General features: G+C 41.4%; 1 protein-coding gene across 2 annotated transcripts; it reads left to right on the top strand.

Annotated features, from left to right (window-relative positions):
* Nucleotides 1-7,168: 7,168 nt before the first annotated feature.
* Nucleotides 7,169-23,272, top strand: KLF9 (KLF transcription factor 9). 2 transcript variants are annotated; one of them, XM_089691061.1, is made up of 3 exons: nt 7,169-8,214; nt 14,475-14,682; nt 20,754-23,272. In XM_089691061.1, the coding sequence occupies exons 1-3, from the start codon at nt 7,611-7,613 to the stop codon at nt 20,812-20,814; spliced, it is 873 nt and encodes a 290-aa protein (XP_089547187.1). In that variant the 5' UTR covers nt 7,169-7,610; the 3' UTR covers nt 20,815-23,272. The 2 variants fall into 2 exon arrangements, with proteins under 2 accessions (XP_089547187.1, XP_089547188.1); XM_089691062.1 differs by having other exon boundaries at nt 14,475-23,272.
* Nucleotides 23,273-23,824: the final 552 nt, after the last annotated feature.

Below are 23,824 nucleotides of genomic sequence, written 5' to 3'. Positions count from 1 at the left end.
GGAGAATCTCCACCACTGCCATAATCCTTCCCATGTCCCTCACAATTGTGGAGCATCTGTTCCACATGGGCTGCTGGGGACAGAAGTGTTCCTTAAGTCTATAAAAACCACTTCCAAACAATACAGTGTCCCAGATCCTAATATAAATTATGAACTATATGATGTGGTATTCTGTCAGTTCATCGGCTGGCAGAATAGGAAGATGTTCTCCTCAAGCAGTTGCACTGGTACAGAATAGCCTGATGCGACTATGTACAGTTGTGCCATAGCAATCTGGGTCCAACTGACTGCTATATATATAGAGCAGATAGAATTTACCACCGAATTTCCACTGCTGGGCCACCACCCAGGACATTTGTAGAAGCCCATTCCTGCTTCCTTATCCTCTGACAGGTGTGGGTGACTTACACTAAAGGTGATGCACAACTGCAGCAGTTATGATATGATATCCTTCCTACTATCAAACTGCCTGGTCTTCATGTGTATGGTCTGGATCCATACCTCTAAAGTGGAACAAAACCAATCGATTTAACTGTTTCTCAAAACAGTTGCATTCTGAGCATGCCATGAATGATAACTATCACAGTTGCTTGTGCTCTAAACTAAACTGTCAAGCCCTCAATGGCTGGTTTTATAACTGACCACATGTGTAGCACCGTGGCAACTGCAAACCAAACAGAGGCTAAGAAAGCAGCTTTCCTGCCTCTAAAGGATGGGAAAGTTTAGTTTTATTTTAGTAGGTCCTATCATAGGGATAAGATGGCAGAAGCTACTGAAACAGGTATCATTTTCAAAATATCAATCACTTGTCAGACCAGTCATTCTTCATGTAGCTCAAAACCCACCTCAATAATACTGCTCATGTAATGGTACATATACCACTGCCTTTTTTAGCTGCTAACCAGTGTTTCTTCTTAAATAACTACCTGGATGCAAAATGGGATCTAAAGTAATCCTGAGTAATGTCCCAGTGTCTTGAAGCTAGTTCATCCAACAGTCATCCATCCAGTATTCTACACCAAGACACAGACTGGCAACCTGTCCCCGTTGGGGCCCTAGGTTGGTACCAAACTCAATGAGGTGTTTCACTGTGGAACACTTCTTAGTCAAATCTTTTACTGTTTCCTTGATCTACATCAATGCCTCCCTCAACTGTGATGGCACATTCATGACGTACTTGGTGGTTTCCTCTCTCTTTCTCAAAATGATTGCATCCTCTTTTAGTAGAAAAAAAGTTTATGTCTGCACAGGTTGTCTGACCTGAGAAATGTTCCGTGAATTCCATAACTCCTGGAAATCTAATGATGTCTAATGATGTCCAAAATGAATGGAAGAAGCTTTCATAAAACTGAACTCTAGATTGTGGATTTTTCTCTATTGAGGACTACTGAAATGTTACTATCACACTTATGAGTGGACAACTTTATTATATGTAGTTAACTTAGTTGAGGTTATTAATAGATGTGATGAATCATTTTATACAGTAGATTACTCATTAGCTTTGTAGGCAGAGAAATGATTTGAGAACATGAAAACCAGTTTAAAAATACACGTGTCGTGCCTTTTATGAAAAAAACAAAACACAAGCCTCCAACTCAGCATATGCTATCAGACCAGGCATTACACAGACATTAGATCATAAACAGGAGAGTGGATTTTTGCAGCAGATGTAAAATGGCATTGTAGTTTGATATCATGATAACATAAATGATATTATAACTGTAAAAGGTATAGTCTATATTCAGTATATCTGTTTCATGTGACTCACTCTATTTAACAGTGTTAGGCCAATCAGTGCTGTAATACAAGGAATCCATAGCCCCGTGTACGCTACTGCTCCAGCAACTTGTAGTTTACAGAGGACACTCTATTCAACTTAAGGCACCGCAGCACATTGTGACACGCTGCGGTGACATGTGGTGCAGTGAGCTGTGCTGTAAAAATACAGACATGCTGCATTTGTATACAGTGCACAACAACACACAGGAACTGGCCGAATTTGGATCTATCTATGGGCAGGCTGGTTGTACTGAAGTTGATCTATCAATCAGCTAAAGTAAAACCATCCTGTCAGGCTTTTTTGTATGATCACAACTGCCAGCTCTAGCCGGCAGCAGTAATCGTATTCTGCTGGCAGGGAAACCTCCCACTGTCAGAAAACAATGGTGCAGCGGGAGGTATTCTCCCATCAACACTGACTGTGTTGATGGGGGAAACTGAGCGATTTTCTTTCCTTTCACTTTAAATTTCATTTAAATTTAATTTAAATCTTTATTGAGTGCTGTAACCTTCATTGTCTAAAGCTGGTCATAGATGATACAGTTTTTTTTTTTGTTGAACCAGCGGGTTGAAGGAAAAAACTGACCTTATTCCCCCATCAAAAAATTAGAGGTGGATGTGGGAATCCTTCTGCTGTATCTTCATATTCTGACAGTGACTAGACTTCTCCGCCAACAGAATACAATGATTAATGCTGCCGGCTATTGCTTGCAGCGCTGATCGATAATGACATTTTCCAGCAGGGTGGTTGTAAAGAAGTCAATTGGTAGATCAACTTCTGCACATCCTCAGAGCCCATACATGGACTGAAATGTGGCTGGTTTAATAGGAATTTCGATCCATCTATGGTCAGCTTAAAGCGGAATGTCACCCTAAAGAAGAAGTTCTGCTTTATGTCCTCCTCTTCTGTTTTTGGCACTTTTTGGGGCGAAGGGGGTACCTAGTTTTGACAGGTGCCTTCTCCCACTTCCAGTTGAATCCACTGGAAGTTCTCCCCACTGCCTGCAATCTTCTGCAACACGTCACAGGTCCCAAAAGGCTGCGGGACCATTCACAAAGCACAGTGCTGCTTGCACATGTGCAGTGGGCATCTGGCTATAAAGCCGAAAGCAGCATAACTGGCTGCCCACAGTAAACATGCCTGCACTGGAGACCTGAAGACCGGCAAAGAACCGGTTCAGGTGAGCATGGCGCTGGATCCCTGAACAGTTATCTTTTTATTAAAAGTCAACAGCTACAGTTCTTGTAGCTGCTAGCTTTCATTTATTTATTTTTTTTCAAAAAGGCTGAAGATTGCTACATATCATGATTGAAGATGAGGCTTGGGTCTACTGGGACCTACTGTACCTTTGCAGGTGCAGTTTATCTACGAGGTGCATTAAAGTCAAACTGGGACTTTTGAGTTTATATAATAAAGGGACAAATTTCAAGGAGTGAAAATGGCATTTATTTTTCAACATTCTCCCCTGCTACATTTATACACTTATCCCTGCGTTTACCTAATGCCTGGAAAGCTTTGGTATAGAAAGATTTGTCAGTACGCCTGAACTGTCCTAGGACAGCCTGCTTCATTTTGTCATCGTTGTGTTCACTGTTTCCACAGAAAGATTCATCTCTTGTGCTATTTTACGACAGGCTATGTGTCCATTATCTAGGATCAGGTGTAGAATGTTCACAGGAATGACTGCTGTGGGCTGGGAACCAGCACAGCCGGGATTGTCTCTGAAGAACGTACGGCCATCTTTGAAATGTTTACACCATTCAAATGTCTTACTGCGGCTGAGCGTCTCATCACTGTACTGTGCTTGAAGTCTTCTGTAGATATCCGCTGGTTTTACGCCTTCGTTCACAAGAAACTTCATCACCACATGCTGTTCCATGCACGCACTGTAATAAGCCATCTTGATTAACGGCCTCTACTGGCCCATGATATGAGCGCCGCCTATCACTAATAGGACACACCTGCCACTTACTACTGCATGTAGTACCATCATGCACAGGGCTGGGACAAGAGGTGGGCAGGAGGGGTAACCACATTGGGCATTGTGGTATCATCATGTGAGGTGGGCGAGCACCACAAGGCGATTGAGGGGGGGGGAGATTTGCGTTGGCAGTGGGAATTTGAGGGATGTCATGGGGTAAGAATTGTTCTAGAAGGTAAAATATGGGGATAAGTGTTATGAGTGGTGATTTGTGTTGGGAAGGAGGGATGGGGAAAGAGGATTTGTGCTTGGAGGGGGATTTGTGTTAAAAAAAGGTGATACGATGGGGGGAGGGAATTTGTGCTAGGAAGGGAATTTTTTGGGGGAGATTTGTACTAGTAGGGGGAAATTTGAGTGGTAGAGTCCTTTTTCGTTAGGGGGAATTTTTTTGGGGGTGCAGGAATTTGAGCTAGGAGGATATGGGGAGAGAGAGGATTTGAGCTAAGGGGGATGGGGGCAAAGATTTGCGCTGGGGGGGGTTGTACTGGAAAAAGGGGAAATTTATGCTTAGGGGGTAAGTATGCAGATTACTTTTTGGGGGGGGTTGCAGATTTAAAATGCTCATACATCTCATGGGGGGGTGCGATTTGTCACATTCACCTTGGGCTCTAGATGACCTTGTCCCGGCGCTAGCAAACATACATGTTCACCAGAACACCATGGATCTTCAAATATGGTCCAAAAAAGTTTTTATTGCAACAAGATCACATCACAGAAGAAAGTGCAACGTTTTGGAGCTGCACAGGACCCCTTCATCAGTTATGTAATCATCACATGTCATCATATGCCTGATGAAGGGGTCCTGTGCAGCTCCAAAACATTGCACCTTCTGTGATGTGATCTTTTTGCAATAAAAACTTCTTTGGACCATATTTGGAGATACGTGGTGTACGGCAAATATATACGTTTGCTTGTGATATTTCCAGTCCCAGCTGGTAGTCGCTACAATACCCGATATTAACCACTTGCCTACCAAGCACTTTTACCCTCTTCGTTCCCAAGCCAATTTTCAGCTTTCAGCACTCACGCTTTGAATGACAATTGCGCGGTCATGCAACACTGCACCCATAACAAATTTTTATCATTTGTTTCACACAAATACAGCTTTATTTTGGTGGTATTTAATCACCGCTGTGTGTTTTATTTTTTTACACAACAAACAAAAAGAAAGAGCTAAAAATGTAAAAAAAAAAGTTTTTCTTTGTTTTTATAAAATTTTGCAAACCGGTAATTTTTCTCCTTCACTGATGTGCATTAATGAGGCTGCACTGATAGGTAGCACTGATGAGGTGGCATGGCTAGGCAACACTGATGGGCACTGATAGGGTGCACTGATGAGGCAGCACTGGTGGACATTGATGAGGAGGCACTGATTATGCTGCACTAATATGCAGCAATGATGGGCACTGATGGGCAACACTGCTGGGTGGTACTGCTCATCAGTGCCCTGATGATCAGTGCTGATCCGCTCTGTGACATTTGCCGGTTATCGGCAGTACTTTCCTTCCGCTGTGACAATGTGAGGAAAGTGCTGCCAATAACCGGCAACTGTATTTACTCGGTGATCTGCTGTGTCATTGGACACAGCTGATCGCGTGGTAAAAGGCCGCTGTGATTGACCTTTTACCTTATCATGCGGTCAGCTGTGTCCGTAGGACACAGCGATCATGGAGAGCACTGGGTGTACGCCGCTGGGGGAGCACAGGAGGGTGCGATCTGGGAGGATGTCATATGATGCCCTCCCAGAACTGGACAACCATGTTGTAGCTGTCATTCGGCTATAGCGTGGGTGCGATCTGGGAGGATGTCATATGATGCCCCCCCAGACCTGGACAACCATGTTGTAGCTGTCATTCGGCTATAGCGTGGGCGCACAGGAGGGTGCGATCTGGGAGGATGTCATATGATGCCCTCCCAGAACTGGACAACCATGTTGTAGCTGTCATTCGGCTATAGCGTGGGCGCACAGGAGGGTGCGATTTGGGAGGATGTCATATGATGCCCTCCCAGACCTGGACAACCATGTTGTAGCTGTCATTCGGCTAGAACGTGGGCGCACAGGAGGGTGCGATCTGGGAGGATGTCATATGATGCCCTCCCAGAACTGGACAACCATGTTGTAGCTGTCATTCGGCCATAGCGTGGGCGCACAGGAGGGTGCGATTTGGGAGGATGTCATATGATGCCCTCCCAGACCTGGACAACCATGTTGTAGCTGTCATTCGGCTAGAACGTGGGCGCACAGGAGGGTGCGATCTGGGAGGATGTCATATGATGCCCTCCCAGAACTGGACAACCATGTTGTAGCTGTCATTCAGCTATAGCGTGGGCGCACAGGAGGGTGCGATTTGGGAGGATGTCATATGATGCCCTCCCAGACCTGGACAACCATGTTGTAGCTGTCATTCGGCTAGAACGTGGGCGCACAGGAGGGTGCGATCTGGGAGGATGTCATATGATGCCCTCCCAGAACTGGACAACCATGTTGTAGCTGTCATTCGGCTATAGCGTGGGTGCGATCTGGGAGGATGTCATATGATGCCCCCCCAGACCTGGACAACCATGTTGTAGCTGTCATTCGGCCATAGCGTGGGCGCACAGGAGGATGTCATATGATGCCCTCCCAGAACTGTACAACCATGTTGTAGCTGTCATTCGGCTATAGCGTGGTTAATGAGCCATGTTTCCAGGAATGTGTGTGATGGGAATATAGACAAGATTGTCCCGGCACTGGCCACGCCATCATCCATTTTTGTACCAGTAAAATGAAAAGTCCCAGTTTGACATGTGTGTGTGTGTACGTGTGCGTGTGTATTAGGAATAGCAAGGAGCAATATGGAAATATTATGGAAAGTGCAAATGTATGGTTCATCAATTTCTGAAACTTTCCAAAAACTTGATAGACTTTGTTTCTAATCCTGCAGAAGAAACATTAAACTCCTCTTTGAGATGATGTTTTCCACTTCCTTAGAGCACTTAGCAGTAAAATCATCATTCCACAAGTTCACTTCGTCTGAGATCAGGCAAGTGGAAAGGCAATTCCAGGTGAGTGGGTGATAAAGCGAGCTTGTAGCAGAGCAGCACCCTGAGAAGAGAACAGATGGTGAAGGATCGCCCTTTTAAGAGCCAGCTGTGTGCCTGTCTGTATGTGTGTGTATGTGCGTCTGGCTGAGTAGCACGCTGGAAACTGTAGAAGGCACCTGATTGGCCGTGACTGAAGTTGTCTCCCCGCCTCTGACCGGGGGGGGGCGCCCTGATTGGGAGAAGGGGCCGGAGGTAAACAGAATAGAATGTCCCCTTCTCCTAGAACCTATGGGAGCCGCATCCCATTGTGACGCGTGGGGTTCTGTTAAATTGTTACTGAGGCAGGAGAATGCCTGAACCCTGAGAGTGGAAGGTGGAGGAGGAGGGGGGCCGGGGGGAGTGAGTGAGAGAGAAAAAAAAGTGTGTCTCATATACAGCTTTGTCTGAGATTTCATCCCAGACTGTGTATGATTGAGGAGGATGCGTGCAGTGGTGGGGACAGGGAAGTAGACAAAGCACCTGGTGGTGGCCCCTTGTGCCGGACAGGGGCAGACAAGAATGGCGCGGGCTCGGTAGGTGCCACGTGTGGGCTGGCTTGCTTGTGGCACCCAAGTTTTGTGAAAGAAGGTAGAGAAGTGCGGTGCAGACACAGGAGGGGCATTGTGTAGTAGAAGTGGGGAGGTCCCAGACTAGTGCTGTCTGATGAAGATGAGGGGCTGGGTGCTGCTCAGGAGGAGCACACACTGCTAGCTGCACCACACCACTACACGACTTTGTCGCTGGAGCTCTCCTCAGCCTCCTCTCTAGCCGCCCCCCGCGTTGGCAATGACAGCAGTCGCCTACACGGACTTCGTGGCTGCTCAGTGTCTGGTGTCCATCTCCAACCGCACGAGAGCAGCTGACCAGGAAGAGCCCCCTACTACTACTATTCCCTCTACACCTGCCACCAGCCCCGCCACCGCCGAGCACCTGAGGAGAATGAGCGAGCCTGAGGCCAGCCTGCACCACCTGCGGACAATGCCCGAGCCTCTGACTAAGGAGCACCACGAGGGGGGACCCGGGGAAGCCTGGAAGGACTACTGCACCCTGCTGACCATAGCCAAGAGCCTGCTGGAGTTAAACAAGTACCGGCCCCTGCCCTCCCCGGTCTACAGCGACGAGGAGCTCAGCTCGGACAGTGACGTGACCACAGAGTCCGGCCACAGTTACCACAGCAGTAGCAGCAGCACGACCCCCAGCCGGACGGACTACAGCCCCGAAGCGGGCTCCACACAGCAGCCGCCACGCCCACCCAGCCCGGACACGCCCAGCTCCCCGCCACGCCCCGCCGGCTCCACTAGTGAAAAGAGGCACAGGTGTCCCTATGCCGGCTGTGGCAAAGTCTATGGCAAATCTTCCCACCTTAAAGCCCATTACAGAGTGCACACAGGTCAGTAACCCAACCCACCACCACTACCACACACACCAACCAGACAGAGACATGTGGCCATCTAGACCACCTTTTTCCTTTAATGTTGGGGTACTGTGTTGGGGGGAGTGATAATACCAATGGGGGTTGTACATTCAGACACCTCAATGAGAAGCACCTGTCTAGACAACATGGGTAGACCATCAGATGGTGGCACCACCTTCAATCTAGCCAGCCTTTTCACAGATTGCTAAACAAGGACACATTGTTATTGCCAAACAGATGTCAAATGAGGACACCAGAGCATAGACCTCATGAAAATCTGCAGTGGTGGCTCCTTGAGGTCTGCAGTCAGGTGTCTCCAGTCCAAGGGCACATCAGGTTTGTGTGATGACATCTTGATGTTTGCAGGTGGAGAACATGGCTCTTCCAGAAGACTGTGTATCATTTCAAGGTACAGATGTGTGATTTTTCCTACCTAAATAGTTTAGAAAATGGTAGGGTACTTCCAATATTGTTGTATGACATAACTCAGCACCCTCTCCGGTAGATCTCCACTAAATTTGAGGTTACCAGAAGGCTGGTGCCCCTAATCCTAGCTTCTGTTCTCTACTAAATGAGTGCCGGAGAATACTGCAGTAATAAAAAAAAGTGTCGGAGTCCAAGTACAATATGTGGAGGATGTCCTATGTTCGGTGTTCTCCATCCTCTCCCCGGTGGCACCATGACCCAAGATAGTCAAAGGAGTTGTGTCTCCTTCCAGTGATACATGCTGCTTTTGGCAACGTAGTTGTAGCGACGTGTTGCTGAGGTTGAAGGAGGTGGTTCCCGTGGATTCGGGGGAACACCCTTTGGTTACGCCTATATTTGTAACCCAGCCAACCGGTGGGTAGCCACCACTTACACGTGTATTGCAGCATGACGTCACACAACAAGCAACCTACACCTGGGTTGGGTTGCCTTTCACTAAACATAGAGATCTCAGAAGGTGCATACCCATGACCAGTTGCCACGAACAAGGCACTCGGCTATAAGTCCCATTCTTCTGAAAATGCCACATACGTCGTAGCGATTTTAGTGCTGACTTTAGTTGACTAAGGGCATCTATCGGTGTTGTAGGCACTGAGCTGGTTAGCTGGTTCGGTCCCGGTAAAGTCTGGTGGTAAATCATTCTGAGACTTTACGTCAACAAAATGTTCCCAAGCAGAGTCTATTTTTAGATTCAGCAGTTTTGTAAGTATTTCTAGGAGCCTTTCCAGTGTTGGCAGTTTTGTATTTTTCTGTGTTTTTTTCCTTGTTTGATTAAGAGCCAGCAGGGGTAAGAACGAACTGTCTAATCACATTCTTCATTATCTGCTTCCGCACTCCCATACCAAGTAGGTGACCTCATATTACCTCTTCCACTGAGACTGACTGAGGATATTGTGTTTCTGCTGTTCCACCGCCTGCGCTCAGACAGTATACAGTGTATCTCCCAGACACTCTATCTCCAACAGCAGCTGAATCACAATGACATTAAATACTACAGCACTTTATTTACAGCATTTCTATACATTATTAGATGTGAAGTCTCTTAGGATGCCACTAAAAATCCTCATTTCTCTGCATCGGCATGCTGTGTCTGGTTTCTCTCCCTTGCTGCTGTTCTCAGCACCAGTAAAAAGACATGAATCAGAATAACCTTTATGATTCACATTGCAAGATAGAGCTTGATCTATATTCCGTCCTGTCTTTTGGATTAAGGGTGTGGTGATTCATGGCATGACACAGAAAAATACAAATTGTGCGTTGAGATTAGAAAGCTCCATCTTGTTTGCATTTTAATCAGTTTGGATGACATTGCAGTTACCCTGCTCCAACCTGCCAAACGTAGCATAGAGAAACCCGGAGCTAGAGGTGACACCACAAAGCTTTTAGCCTCAACACTTGCCAGTGTAAATTGTAGTTTAGATCTTTTCTAGGCTGATCTTTTATTGAAGGCATGTAAAAAAAAAAAAAACAGAATTGCTGATTAGGAAGAATTTCTTCTGGATTCCAGTGAAACCCAGAGCAATAATCTTTTGTTTTCATTGACCTAATTGGTTACAGTCAGGAAAGAGTGAAGGCTGGGTGTGTCAGTGGAAAAGTACAGCCTTGCTCACTTGTAACAGCTTCTCTGAAGAAGTTATGAAACAGCTGTGGGTGCAAACAAAGACTTTTTTTTCCGAAGAATGCACCATGCAAATTCCAGAAAGGTTAATGATTTTTAAGTATAGGGCTTCCATAAGTGGTCAGAAGGGATGATCAATCCCAAACCAAGCCTGAGCCCAAGCTCTTCACTAGTGATCCCGAGCATTTAGAGGGAATCTGGCTAACTAATCATACAGTTATATTTTACAATGATCACATGGTTTGCTTCAATATTTTATTCAGCGCTCTTCAACTTCTATCTGCACATTGATCCTATTAATATGTTAGAGTACATGCTGTGAATAGCTATTTTAAGGAACAAGGCTGGCTGTGAAATCTAGTGCTCTTTTGATATAGCTGTCCCATTATATAGTCTTGCCAGCCGTTACTTGATGTCACTTGTCCCAGTACCATATATTGATCTATAAAATGATGCAACTGATTGAGCAATGGAGTGCTAATTATATCATAGGTTCACATTTCTAAACAGTGAAATAATGGGACTGGGTTACAATGCTGAGTGAGCTATGTGTCATGTGCAGAGGGAAGAGGATTATTGATGGGTCTGGATTTAGTCACGACTGTACAGCACTAGTCATGAACAAATGGAGTGTTTAAGTGGGTGACTGCTGCATCATGAGATCAGGACAACTGTGGGAATTTATGACTGATCTACAGCAGTGTATATGGAGCTCTGACTAATGTCCACGTGTTCGAAGCAGGTAAAAGGGATCCTTTTGCATATATGAAAGTAAGCAACACAAGGCTTTACCATGGCCAGTCGGATGTTTTTATTTCTTCAGCTATAATATATATATATAGATAGATAGAGATAGATATATAGATAGATAGAGAGATAGATAGATAGATAGACATACATACTATAATTTGTTGTATAAAATACTTTTGTTACAGAGACATATAAAATAAGTAAACGTATTTGGCCTGTCTGGTGTTCAAAAACAGTCCTGTTTTTTTTTTCACGTTTAAGCGCAGTACGCCATAGCAACCGTTCAAAACAACAAAGGATTTCAGCTTTCAGTTTCAGTCTAAACTGAAAGGTGAAATCGTATTGGCCAGTGTGGATGGCTGCACGTCATTGTACTTTGCATCTTATTGATTAAGTCTGTGCTTACTTTCCATAATTCAAACTCATGCTTCAGTGTTGATGCATAGAAATGGAACTTATAGATTTTAGGGCACATCTCCTAGCTGTATGCTCTCACAAGACCCATCTCACTGGAGCAAAATGCACCCATTTATGAAGCAATATCCACTCTTTCCATCTTATTAGGTCTTTATTGATAGAAGAAAATATTTTTTGCATGTGTGTTGCAAAGGAAAAAAATATAATATTTTGTTATTCCTAGGCCTGACCCCACTATTTCTGGCCCCATGCTACTTAAGCAAGGGGTTATGCACCTTTTGAACCTTGCCCTGAAAGAAAATCACGAGTTAAAGTAGAACTAAAGGCAAAAGTTTTTTTTTTTATTATTTTGGATAGCGTAAGGACGGTTATAACCCATGTAAGTTTTATTTTTGCCATCTGTCCCATTGAGGAGATTCACCTTCACTTTATGTGCCATTGCCAAAACAGGAAGTGAGAGGAAATCCCTGCAAATTAAGGGAATCTCTTGGGAATCCCCAGGTCCCAGAACTAGTGTCCCTATTTGGAAGATTTCTCCTCTTATTACTTTTCTGGGAACAACCCCAAATTTTGGATTTTCTTTACTTTCCCGTTCACTGATAATGGTAAACAGGACAAATAGAGGGCGATACTCCCTATCGAGGGCACAGGCAGCAATAACAACTGACAGGTGTTCTAATCCATCTCCGCTCTGTCCAAAATTGAAAAACAAAAGTTTTGCCTTTTGTTATACTGTAAGCTATTTCTACTCACACAGGATTTAGCTTATTTGTAGCTTGCAACTCTTTATATAGCCAAGGACTATGTAAAATGTAAGGACTTCTCTTAAACCTGTAAAGCATTTGTGAGTACACCTTTTTTCTAAGGGATGTGTTGAAGAGAATACCCATAGAATGGAAGGCTTATCTGTAGCAGTATGTACCAAACAAAAAACATTCTTTCTCAGAGTGGCTGATGTCACTGAAGGAAGGAGAATTCTGGCTACTTTAACTTCTAGGGGAGCTGAAGTACATATGTCATGAAATAAAACTAATAAAACAAGCACTGGTCTTAATTCCCATATGAACGTATCTTCAGAAATTTACAAAAGTGCCACAGGACCCCTGAAACTTTATTGTGCTGCTCTAATCTGCAGCCATTGAAACTTCTTAGAAGGCCATCCGACCACCTTTCATACTTTATGCTATCGCCCATTGAAGAGTCCATGTCTGGCATAGAACAAGCATGCAGAAGAAGGGGTTATTTAATGTTAGGATATAATATTGGGGTTAGGTCAGATGAAGGGTTAAAGTGAGCCTTTCTGTTAAAAATTTTTTTTTTAAAAAACCCCACCAAACACAGCTTGGTAGTATCCTTCCGTGACTGTACTTCTTTTTACCATTTCTTTCTTGCCACTAAAAGTCATGAACAATCGTCAACAAAGCCTAGCATTATCATTAATGGTACAATAAATGGTAAACAGGAATGCATAGACAGCAAAAAACAGTTCTAAGCATCCCTCTGTTTTTTTCGTGTCTTTATTAAAGACATTTTTCACCACTTCCTGTTCAGATAGGAAGTGAGTAGAACTCTTCTCAACTGATACACAAGTGGCAATAAAGGTGGAAATAAAATATTTTTTTTGGGGGGGGGTTTAAGTTTAGAGCTAAGAGCTTATCATAAGTGTTAGGTTAAAGCATATCTAAAGCCAAAACATTTTCCTTTTGATAAAGCAGGGAATACGTAAACCCCCTTCTCATTTTTGCTATCTGTATCTGATTGGGGACATTCAACTTCACTATGTGTCCTGGAGACTCAGCAGTGAGAGGAAATCTTGCCAAAGTTTGTAGAAATTCTTAGACAACTGTCATCTTCTCTTCTAAAGACAACACTAGAATTTTCAGTTCGATGTCACTTCTTTCCCAGTGACTATGATCAGAAACAGTTGATGCTTAAAATACATTTAAAGTTTTAGCATTGGGGGGTGGAAGAGGGTCAAGTGTTGGGTCAAGGGGGCTAAGAGTAAAAGAGCTCATATTGGATGTCAGGTTAATAGAGTAGGTATAAAGAGAGTTAAGCTTTTGGTACCATTCATTGTTTAGGGACACGTTAGGGAACTTGATGGCTTTGTACTGTTTTGGTACTAAAGACCCAAGGCCAAAAACAAATTTACCAAATAGGAAGTTTCAGGGGGCCAAGCCAGCCTTGAGCATTACAAAAAAGTGGCAACATTTGTAGGTTAGAGTGGGTGACCTTTTGGAGTTCTCATGGTGCAAAGATTTCTGAAATACGTGGCAACTCTAGTTGCCTGTACAATAATAGCTGACAGGTGTACTTTAAGGGCCAGTGTTGACTGGCTTTTAGTGGTGTCAAAGGACAAATACAGCTTGCCTTTGCAATCAGTTTGACATGATCCTAAGATCATTCAGAATTGAAGGACAGGTGCATTTGACTAGTAGTTGATATCTTCCTGGCCTGCATTTGACCTGATTCAAGTTGCTTTTGAATTTCCAACAACTTGTATGGTAAATAATAATGGTGCAAAATAAAGATGGTTGACATAGACACTAATGGTAAACTGTCACAAAGCAAAACACCTATGTGTGTATAGGCTCTGAAAGAATCAGCCCATTCCCTGACTCATGAGTTTATGATCAAATCAGTGTTTTCCATCTTGATGGGCTGCAACAGTACAGCTCTCCCTTTTTGGGTAAGTGGAAACAGTTTAACAAGCCTCTGGACAACTTTTTTGTGTTCAATTTACACAGACTATACACATTTTTATTCAGGATTATGTTAGTAATTACTTCTTTAGTGAGAACAAAGGCCTTTTCCTTTGAGTTTTATCACCTTTGAACTTTTGTTTAGTTACACAATTTTCCTGATAAGATTTCAGGGTACAGAAAATTTAAATCTGCAGCTTACATATATTTCCTGTGGGTTCTGTTTTTTCTCTTTTTTAGGTAATTCTTTTTTGCCCCCATAGGTGAACGTCCTTTTCCATGCACATGGCCAGACTGCCTTAAAAAGTTCTCTCGATCTGATGAGCTGACCCGCCATTACCGAACCCACACAGGAGAGAAGCAGTTTCGATGTCCCTTGTGCGAGAAGCGGTTCATGAGGAGTGACCACTTGACCAAGCATGCCCGCCGCCACACAGATTTCCATCCCAGCATGATCAAAAGGTCCAAGAGGTCCAGTTCAGCTTTTATCTGAATACTGCATCTTTGAGTCAACAAAGCTGTCACACAAAATTTCAGCTGCTGTACATATCATCTTCTTGCATCTTTTCAAAAGAAATGTAGCAGTTTTAAAATCCATGCTTCTGCAGCAGTTATATTAAAGGAAAATGCTGCCCAGTTTCTTTTGGTGGCACACGAATCTAGGTATTTTTTGTAGTGGTGTAATCTGTACCATCACGGTTTTGACTGTAAGATCTTTTGTGCTTGCGCTGGCATGAATATGTGTTTATGAAATAGAAACCACAATGGATCAGCTTTACATTTGTGAAAGGAGTACGAGAACACGTACTTACAAATATAAGGGAATACTTTTTTGTTTCTTTTTTGATGAAACCGTATGGTATTTGGAACATATACATCTTATGAAGCGAGCAGGTATAGAGTATACTTGAACCTGGTTTCTTGTGGATTATTGTCTTACAATGTCTTGAAATATGTGTTTTATTGTTGATGGAATACTAGTCTCCCACTATTATGGACCTCATCAGTCACCTAGTTTGACTTGACTTATAAGGTGCACTTTATAGGACCAGCACCATCCCTTATTCCTTGGAGCATGGTGAACAGCAATGGAACTTAAGTACACTAAGGACTGGAACTCTTAGAGGATGAAAGCCTTGTTGTTTTACCTGTCATGTTGTAGGTTGATGAAAAAGAGCTGTTATTGGGAGACACAATGCTCAGTAATCATACTGTATATAGTTTGCAGTATCTTAAGATAAATGTCCTTCCATGGATATATTCACACCTTACCCAGCTTTTGAGCAGGCTATCTCTATGTCTGCTTTGAGTGCATCTGTTGAAGAATGACACACAGCTCCACAGAAGACTCTGAAAGAACTCATATGCCTTTACCCTGCAAGTTTAGAATAATATCAGAGGGTCATTTTATTACACCTGTAGGTTGCTATGCACATTTTATATCTCACATAGCAACGAGGAACAGTTTTTGCAAAACCAGAATGTTTGATTCAGCTTTTGACAGCAGCGATGCCATCTTTTCAGTGCTTTAAGAGACTAAGCACTGAAACACTGGGCAGTGCAAACTTGCAAGGAGTCTTTAGATCAATTCCAGGCAAATGGTCTGTCACTGCATCCACTACAGTATCGCACTTTCTGATTGTGTGACGGCACTCTGCATGTACAGACTGACAGAAAGTGTCATTCTTTTAAATGCCTCACAATTGTGTCATTTAGGTTCTTGATCTAATTATTCAATTCACGTTTACATAACTTCATTTGGTAGCCAGAAGCACCAAATGGAATGAAGACTTTTTTGCACCTTATGTTTCCTATTTCACATGACGCCTATAGACTTTTTCCATACCTGAGAGGCTGCTTATTGGTGTGGTAGGCCTCTCCAGTTGTGAGGGGGGATAACTATGCAGAATCTGGCCAGACAGGTGGTTTACAAATTTATGTGTCTGTACTTAAAAAGTTAGGTTCATTCCTTAGTATAAGCACTCCAATCATTCTTTTTTGAAATAGTAGAAAGGACTGTTGTGAGTAACTCCACACTATCAGCTATTTGCCTTATAGCTATCCTACTAATTAAATTATAGGGATGCCATGTCACAACGCATTACTAACAAGGCCAGTCAGGTTTTGTACATGATGTTTCTGATTCACTTAGCCTTTATAACAATTACATATATGCACGGGGATAAAATATTAGCTGTAGTTCCGACCCCCTTCATAAAATATTATAATTACCCTTGGGACAGTTTTATAATCATGCAAGTGCCAAGGGTCTCCCTTTTTATAACATTTTGTACAATTTTCAAAGGCCTTTAGTGCCTATTTTATTTGGTGTCTTTCAGATTTTTTTTTCCAGCTGGATCGTACATTAGAAGTGCATCTAATGGAGTCTAATGCACGCAGATAAATGCAAGTTACTGGTAAAAAGGTTACAATTCAGATTTAAAGGACCAGAAAACCTAAAATACAAGATTAATCATATATGAGTTCTGAATAATAGCCACAGTCAGTCACAATATGGCATATTCTGCAAGGCAGGACAAAGAACAGGTCTGCAAATTGCAGTAACCCGTTGCAGTAAGTTGGATTGCAGTTTACTGAAATCATATTGCTGAATGCTGGGAACATTTTTGTATTTCTTATGGTTAACCACTTGCCACCTGTAGGATGTTATATGATGTCCTAGGGTTTCAGTGGTTATACCGGGATGATGCCGGAACCTGCAGGCATCATCCCAGTATCCACATTTTCAGCTGGCGATTCCCTTTATAGTAGAAGTGATTTGAGTGGCTATAGAGACCACCCCCCTCCCACCACTGCCTTTTCTGGGCTCTCATGTTCATTCTGGGAGCCCAGGACTGCTCCAATCAGCGGAATCCTGGGTCTGAACAGAGAAGAACTTATGTTGTTCCTCCCTCTATGTGAGATTAGAAACCAGAGGTGACGAGGATTCCAGCACTTCAATTTGGTTTATTGTTTCCAAGTTGTTACCAGCTTGTACAAGCATCTGATTGAACCAATCTTGGTTGGATTAGATGCTTTGGAGGCAAGAGGAGACATCTGGGGGTGTAATAGACACCAGGTCTCTTCATAAAGAGGACCTGTCACGGACCATGCTATGCAAAGGATGTTGTTTCTCCCTTGTGATAGAGATAAAGTTGATAAAAAAAAGGGTACAGTAAAAAAAAGTTTTAAATAAAATAACAATTTTTTAAAAAAATTCCTGTCTCCCTGTGCTCCCGCCCAAATGCTGATCACACCACTCATGTGAGGTATTGCTGTAAACGACAGAGCAAGAGCACTAATTTTAGGTCCAGGCCTCCTGTGTAACTGTAAACTGGTAACCTCTAAAGGCTTTAAAGCATTGCCTATGGAGACTTTTAGGTACCATCATTTGGCGCTGTTCCATGGACGCATGCAATTTTAAAGCGGACATGTTTGGTATCTATTTACTCAGTGTAATATCATGTTTTATATTTTCCTAAAAATTGGGTACAATATTGTGTTAGTGTGCACTTTAATTAAATTGTATTTTTCCCCAAACCACTGCACAAATACCACATTACATAAAAATGCAACACCCATCATTTTATTCTCTAGTGCAGCTGCTTAAAAAAAATGTATAATGTTTGGGGGGGGGGGTTCTAAGTAATTTTTTTTTTTTTTTTTTTAGCAAAAATGGTGATTTTTACATGTATGCCTGGGTGGTAAGTGGTTAAAAGATGTCTTCAGACTGCTACTATGAGGTACTGCACTTTGCTATTTGGTCAGCCTTATTGAATATGCCTGTATATGTTGGGCTAGTCTTCTGTTTGCAGGCAGAGCTATTTTGGATTGCACAGCTGACTTCCAATCCTGTAGTCAGCACTGCAGTCAGCCTATCATCAGCCTGCCTTGGATGATAACATTAGACACTGCACAGCCTATTTTTGCAAATATACTCTGTTAATGCAGGAGGCTTTTATGTATGTATTTGTGCATTAATAATATGACCTCTTTATTTTAAGTGTTTAATTTAGGGTTATTATCCCCATCAATACAATTTAAATATCAGTAGTTAGAGGGGCAGTGGAAAGAACATTTTTCTTGTGCACTGAAAATTCGTTTTTCAAAAGCAATTAGAGCCATATTAGATTTTAAAAAGAACTAAATTATCAAAATATAATCCTTCTCGTTTACTGGTGAAACTATTTGAGGTACAGCACAGTAGGCACTTTGTTTTCTGTTTTATTTAATGTGTATCCTTGATCAGAAATTATTATTATTATACAGTGTGCAATCTTTTGTTAGTTATTAGGCCATATAAAAACTGTTGCAAAAAAAAAAAAAAAAGAAAAAGAAAAAGAAAAAAAATCAACAACAACACTACAGTTCAATAAACTATGAAACAGGAATGTCAGGAAAAAATAACATTATACACTTTCTACCTCTGTTTCAGTTTTTGAAACACCCAATTCTTTATTCCGTATAGCCGAGTAATTCTTCCAGTCAAGGTAGCCAGATTAAGGAAAAAAAACCTAAAAAAAATATTGTATGGTTTGGTTTTACGATTTCTGTTTTACTGCCAGGGGCAGCATGTGGTTTTAGTGGGAGATCTTTTAAAAAGGCTAAATGAGGACAACTACAAGCATTTCTGGTTTTGCACATCGAGCAGAAGGAAAAGAAAAAAAAAAAAAACTTAACGTCATCAACAAGCACAAATTATATACAGTGACTTATGGAAATAAAGAAAGAAACTTGTGGGGTTTTTTGCATTCATGTTCAAACACAAGCACCCCTTATTCTGTATGTAATTGTTGCAGATAAGATTTGTTTTTCAAGATAAAATGATGTTTGTCTGTTAAGTATTTGACATAAGATCTTTGAGCATTGTATTTACAGCGTCCTGACTTGCTTTAAGGTGTATAGAAATATTACAGGTTTAAATTGGATTTATAGTGGTTAAGTATGACAAGTTGTATAAATAGAGCTTCAACGTTTCAGCTTATAAGTACAAAAGAAAAACATCATTTAAGTCATTATAATTTTAAGATAAGTGAACTTTAGTCTAAGTGACGTTAAGGAAATGTTTATTTTGTGATTGAATTACAAAGCATGTGTCTTCTTTACCACTTCTGAAACCAACATTTTTATAACATTTTATAACATTTTGCTGTGGCTTTAAATCAAATGGGGCTGCTTATGCTCCATAATGTCAGATTCAGGAATTCTAATACATTTTCTCATGCATGTTCCTGTTCTACAGAATTACATCATCATGCTTTTTTTTTTTTTTTTTTTTTTTAACATAAACTGTACGTAATGCTCAGTACAAGACTGGCAAACAGTAGTAAACATTCCATGAAAGTAACCAAACCTAGCCCTTGAGTGGCAGAAGAAATCAAACCATACGTATGATTCAACAGTAGTTTTTTTTCTCAACTACAGTACAGCCTCTAGTCATTATCACTGTAGGAACGTGACTTTGGGCAGTGAATGCCTAGTCATCCTTCTGTATACTTGCATTTTTTAATTAATTGGACTTTTTGCTTTTTCTCAACTTCACATAAGGTTTTCTTTTTCTTCTGTGTTTCACAAATTTGATTAGGTTTGCGCTAGCTGCTATAGGCATTCGACTTGACAGAAAATTAGCAATTTGGAAACTCATACCAAAGCCCAACCGAACATTTGGATTAAATAAGCTAAATACATTCTAGGTGCATTAGAACAAGAGGTGTACAGAGTCTTATAGTTTATAGTCTTATAGTATAGTTTTTACTCGGGATGTGGTTGCATGCAGCAATCACAGCCTGGTGTAAAAAAAAAACGTCTGTCCCCTGCCAACATGCTGTAGAGCAGGGGTCCCCAAACTATGGCCCTCCAGGTGTTGAGGAACTGCAAGTTCCATGAGGCCTTTCAAGACTCTGACAGCCACAGGCAAGACTCCCAGAGGCAGAGGCATGATGGGAATTGTAGTGCTTCAACAGCTGGAGGGCCATAGTTTGGAGACCCCTGCTGTAGAGTAAGACCCTTGTACTGTGTGTAGAAGCAGTTATCTCCTTTATCTCCTTGCAGAGGTTAGACAAGACCCATGCGGAGTCAGACCTAGAGCTCTGCTCCCTGCAGATTGGAGAACTCTAGGTTTCACTCAGCAAGCGGGGGGGGGGGGGGGGTTGGGGGTGTCAGACCTCTGTAGAGAGACTACTGGTTTCTACACAGAGAGGTATGGTTCTTCTCTTAGAATATGTTGACAGGTGACAGGTATTTCAACTTAAGATGTGGCTGCTTTGTAAGAAAAAAAACGAAATGTAAGATTTCCCACACATTTTTTATTAATGCACCTGGAAAGCATTTAGCTGATTTAAACTAAAAGTTTAGGCTTTGGTTGCTGAGACAATATTTACTGTATAGAAGGAAGTATGCCAAGGATGTTTTAGATAATATCAATACATTACAGGAGTAGTCTTTACAATAGAGAGTGGAGATGTTGACTTATATCAACCTATCATGCATTTAAAATGTTTTTGAGATGAAAATAAATTATTGATCATTGTTTTGTCTTCCAGGACCCTAGGTGATAAGAATCCTTCAATTCTAAATCTTTACATCCCCATGCACAGGCCCTGAATTACAAACAAAATTGTAATATAAGATGTATGTAAGATGACTATTGATGTCTCTAGAATGATATTGGTGATCATGCTGGTTATAGACCAAGACTACACTGTAAAGAAGGTTAGAAACATCCAATCCTGTTTGTTAATTTTGTTTCCAAAGTTGACCTATATACTCTCTTTGGCTGCTGTGGCCATCACCTCCACTGTATAGGATACCTTAGTTTATAAGCAGTGATCACTGGCCACTATCATCTGCCATCTATACCTTTATAGGATTTTTCCACTTGTGGTACCTACATACAAAAGGGTGCCTTTATAAAGATCATCAAGATAACTGCTTTATAAGTTTAAAATGTTTGACATGGACAGTTGCTATATAAAAGTGAAATTTATAAATGCTAAAAAGTAAAAAAAAACTGGCAAAATATAGTTCAAAGAAACATTGACGCTGCCTTGAAGGAAGTTCTTTTAAGATCTCTCAATACAAAATAATTATACCAAGTAAGGGGTGGTAAAAATGAATCCATAACTTTTTAAATGTATAACAAAATCTTGTTGGTTAATTGGCTAAATATATTTATAAAATAGATTTGGCTGGACATGTTTCATGTTTTTCAAATATGTTTGTCTAGTGCAGCTTTATCAAAAGAAATAAAATATACAAAATTGATGATCCCTGAATAAAAATAGGAGGCCTGAGTTTTGACATTTTTATAATTATATTTCTTGGCGCCAGCGCCTCCCGGGCCTTTAAGGGGTTTGTGACACCAGGAGGCGGGTCAGGGTTTAGGGTTCATGTGACCGCCATGATTGGCTGTCACGGTAGTCACATGATCGGAAAGCTCCCAACCACAAGTAGCGATCGGGACCTTTCTGTGAGGCATCGGTAAATGTGCCAGGAGCGTGCAGGGCATGCACTCTCGGCCTATCTTTTGTTTACACTGTGTATGCAAATATGCGGCCCCTCGGCGCTAAGGCCCAGCTGCTGAGAGGCTGCAGATTTGTGTGTTCTCAGCGTCAAAGAGTTAAACAAGAGAGCCTCATGAAATATAATTGTAAAGGAAAACAAGAAGTGTAATGTTTTAAATCCACTTACCTCCATGCTGTCTGAGATCCAGGGCTACTAAATTTCTGCCCAAATTGCCGTGGACTGCTAGTTCAGTGCTTTCAGCCTACCTACTTTTTGTTGCTTCTTTTTATATGGAATTAATTGCAGCAATAGAAGTCTAAACGTTACTAGTTCCATTTCCAAAATTGCAAGGCCTGGAAGTAGAAGGCATCAGGAAAATAAGCATTGTTTTAAAGGTACTTCCGCATTTACAATTTGGACAGATCTCACACAGGACAGTATGGAAGTAAATGTATTTAACTCATAACTTTAACTTTCCAGTTACATTTCCTGGATCACTGCTCTAAACATGTTCAGCTATATCTTGGATTTACTGTATGTTCTGTTATGTCTGATATTTCCTAAATGTGTTTTTATATCCCTTTCCATCTGTCAAACTATTAATTGAGCACCCTAATATCAACATTTTTATATGAGCTTACTTTTGGCCAAACCAGCATAGAAAAAGTGTTGAGAACAAGATTTCCTGCCTTCCTTTCCTATAAATAAAACTACAAACCCCATTTATTTCATTTTTAAAGACTTATCAGCACACTCCACTTATCATAATACAAATGTGTGTAAAGTATCCATATAGAATTCTGCAATAAAATCAGGACCATGGTGCAGCAAATACATTTTTAACTGTGTATGGCACAAAGATAATTCACTATTTTATATTTTGCTTTGCAGCAACAAGGATTTCTTTTTAGAAAAGGGAAAACTGGTGCTCCACTTAGTGCCAGAAACTTGTAATTAGAGGCCTCACATGATTTTAAAGCACCAACTTAACTGGCAAAACTGTTTTCTTTGGAAATTGTTATATCATAACTTGGAGGTCCTTCAGAGCTCTTGTGGCCAGTGATCTGTAGCATACTGCTGAGTTATGAACCTTAAATGTCATGAATCTAACAATTTTGTTATAGCACTCTATAGTAAAAAAAAAGATCATTATGTATTGTTGAGAATTGAAAAAAAAACTTGAATAATTGATTTTGCTACAACAGATATTGTAAAGGACATTAAATAATGAAGAATTACTCGTTGGAAATTCCAGTTCTGTTTGATCCAATCATCTTACGTCTAGTCTTCCAGAATAGTTGCTACTCAAGCACCAGTTCTGAAAGAGTGGTAAGATATTACCGAGGTTAAATGCAGATCAATAACTTGCAATTTTCTAGCATAGTCATTTCTGCAACTGTTTAATTTTTACAATGTTTTTTGTATAGTTTCATAAGTTATTTCTGCTGTCTTTTGGTTTTGGAAAGCAAATGGAATTGTTTAATGAAATGGTAGAACAACCCTATTTTGTACAAGTGTATATAAATTGTTCCAATAAAAAATGCCATTCAAATATGAATCAGCTTTGTCAAATGTCCTTCTGTTAAAGAAGCATTTATAACAAGTAGTTAACTTTAAGGTGACACAGTAGTGATCAGTAGGGAAATCTGGGCTTTATATACCTATATTGCACCGTAACACCTGCTACTGCAGTGCAATGGTGTGAATGGTCTCATAAAGTGATTGTAAACCTCAGACATGAAATATGAACAAAGCATACCCCTCTATAGGGTGTACTTGTCTCAAATCACTAAGCATCATTTCTGTCTGCTGCTTCATTCCACTGCTATCAGCATGAATTACTTCTGACACGTTTTCCTGGACCAAGCGAAAAATGGTGACAGGGGAGGGACTTCAAGCACACAGCCTGTGGTTGACAGTCTCTGCTCTGTTTGCTGTGTGAAGGGTAATGTATCCCTTCCCTTCAATCAGCTCTCAGAGCTCTTCTCACTGAGCTCTACTTTGTATAATTTCAGTTCTCTGCCCACTATTTTCCTAAAGTTCAGACAAGCTTTATAAATTCTGGACTCTGAACTGATGTAGAGAAGAGAATGCTGCAAATAAACAGGGG

Source organism: Staurois parvus, unplaced genomic scaffold, assembly GCF_062004578.1.
Source record: "Staurois parvus isolate SC_StPar_1 unplaced genomic scaffold, SC_StPar_1.0 ptg000549l, whole genome shotgun sequence".
Taxonomy (NCBI): domain Eukaryota; kingdom Metazoa; phylum Chordata; class Amphibia; order Anura; family Ranidae; genus Staurois; species Staurois parvus.
The sequence above is the reverse complement of the archived record's forward strand: the minus strand, read 5'-3'. Positions and strand labels throughout refer to the sequence as shown.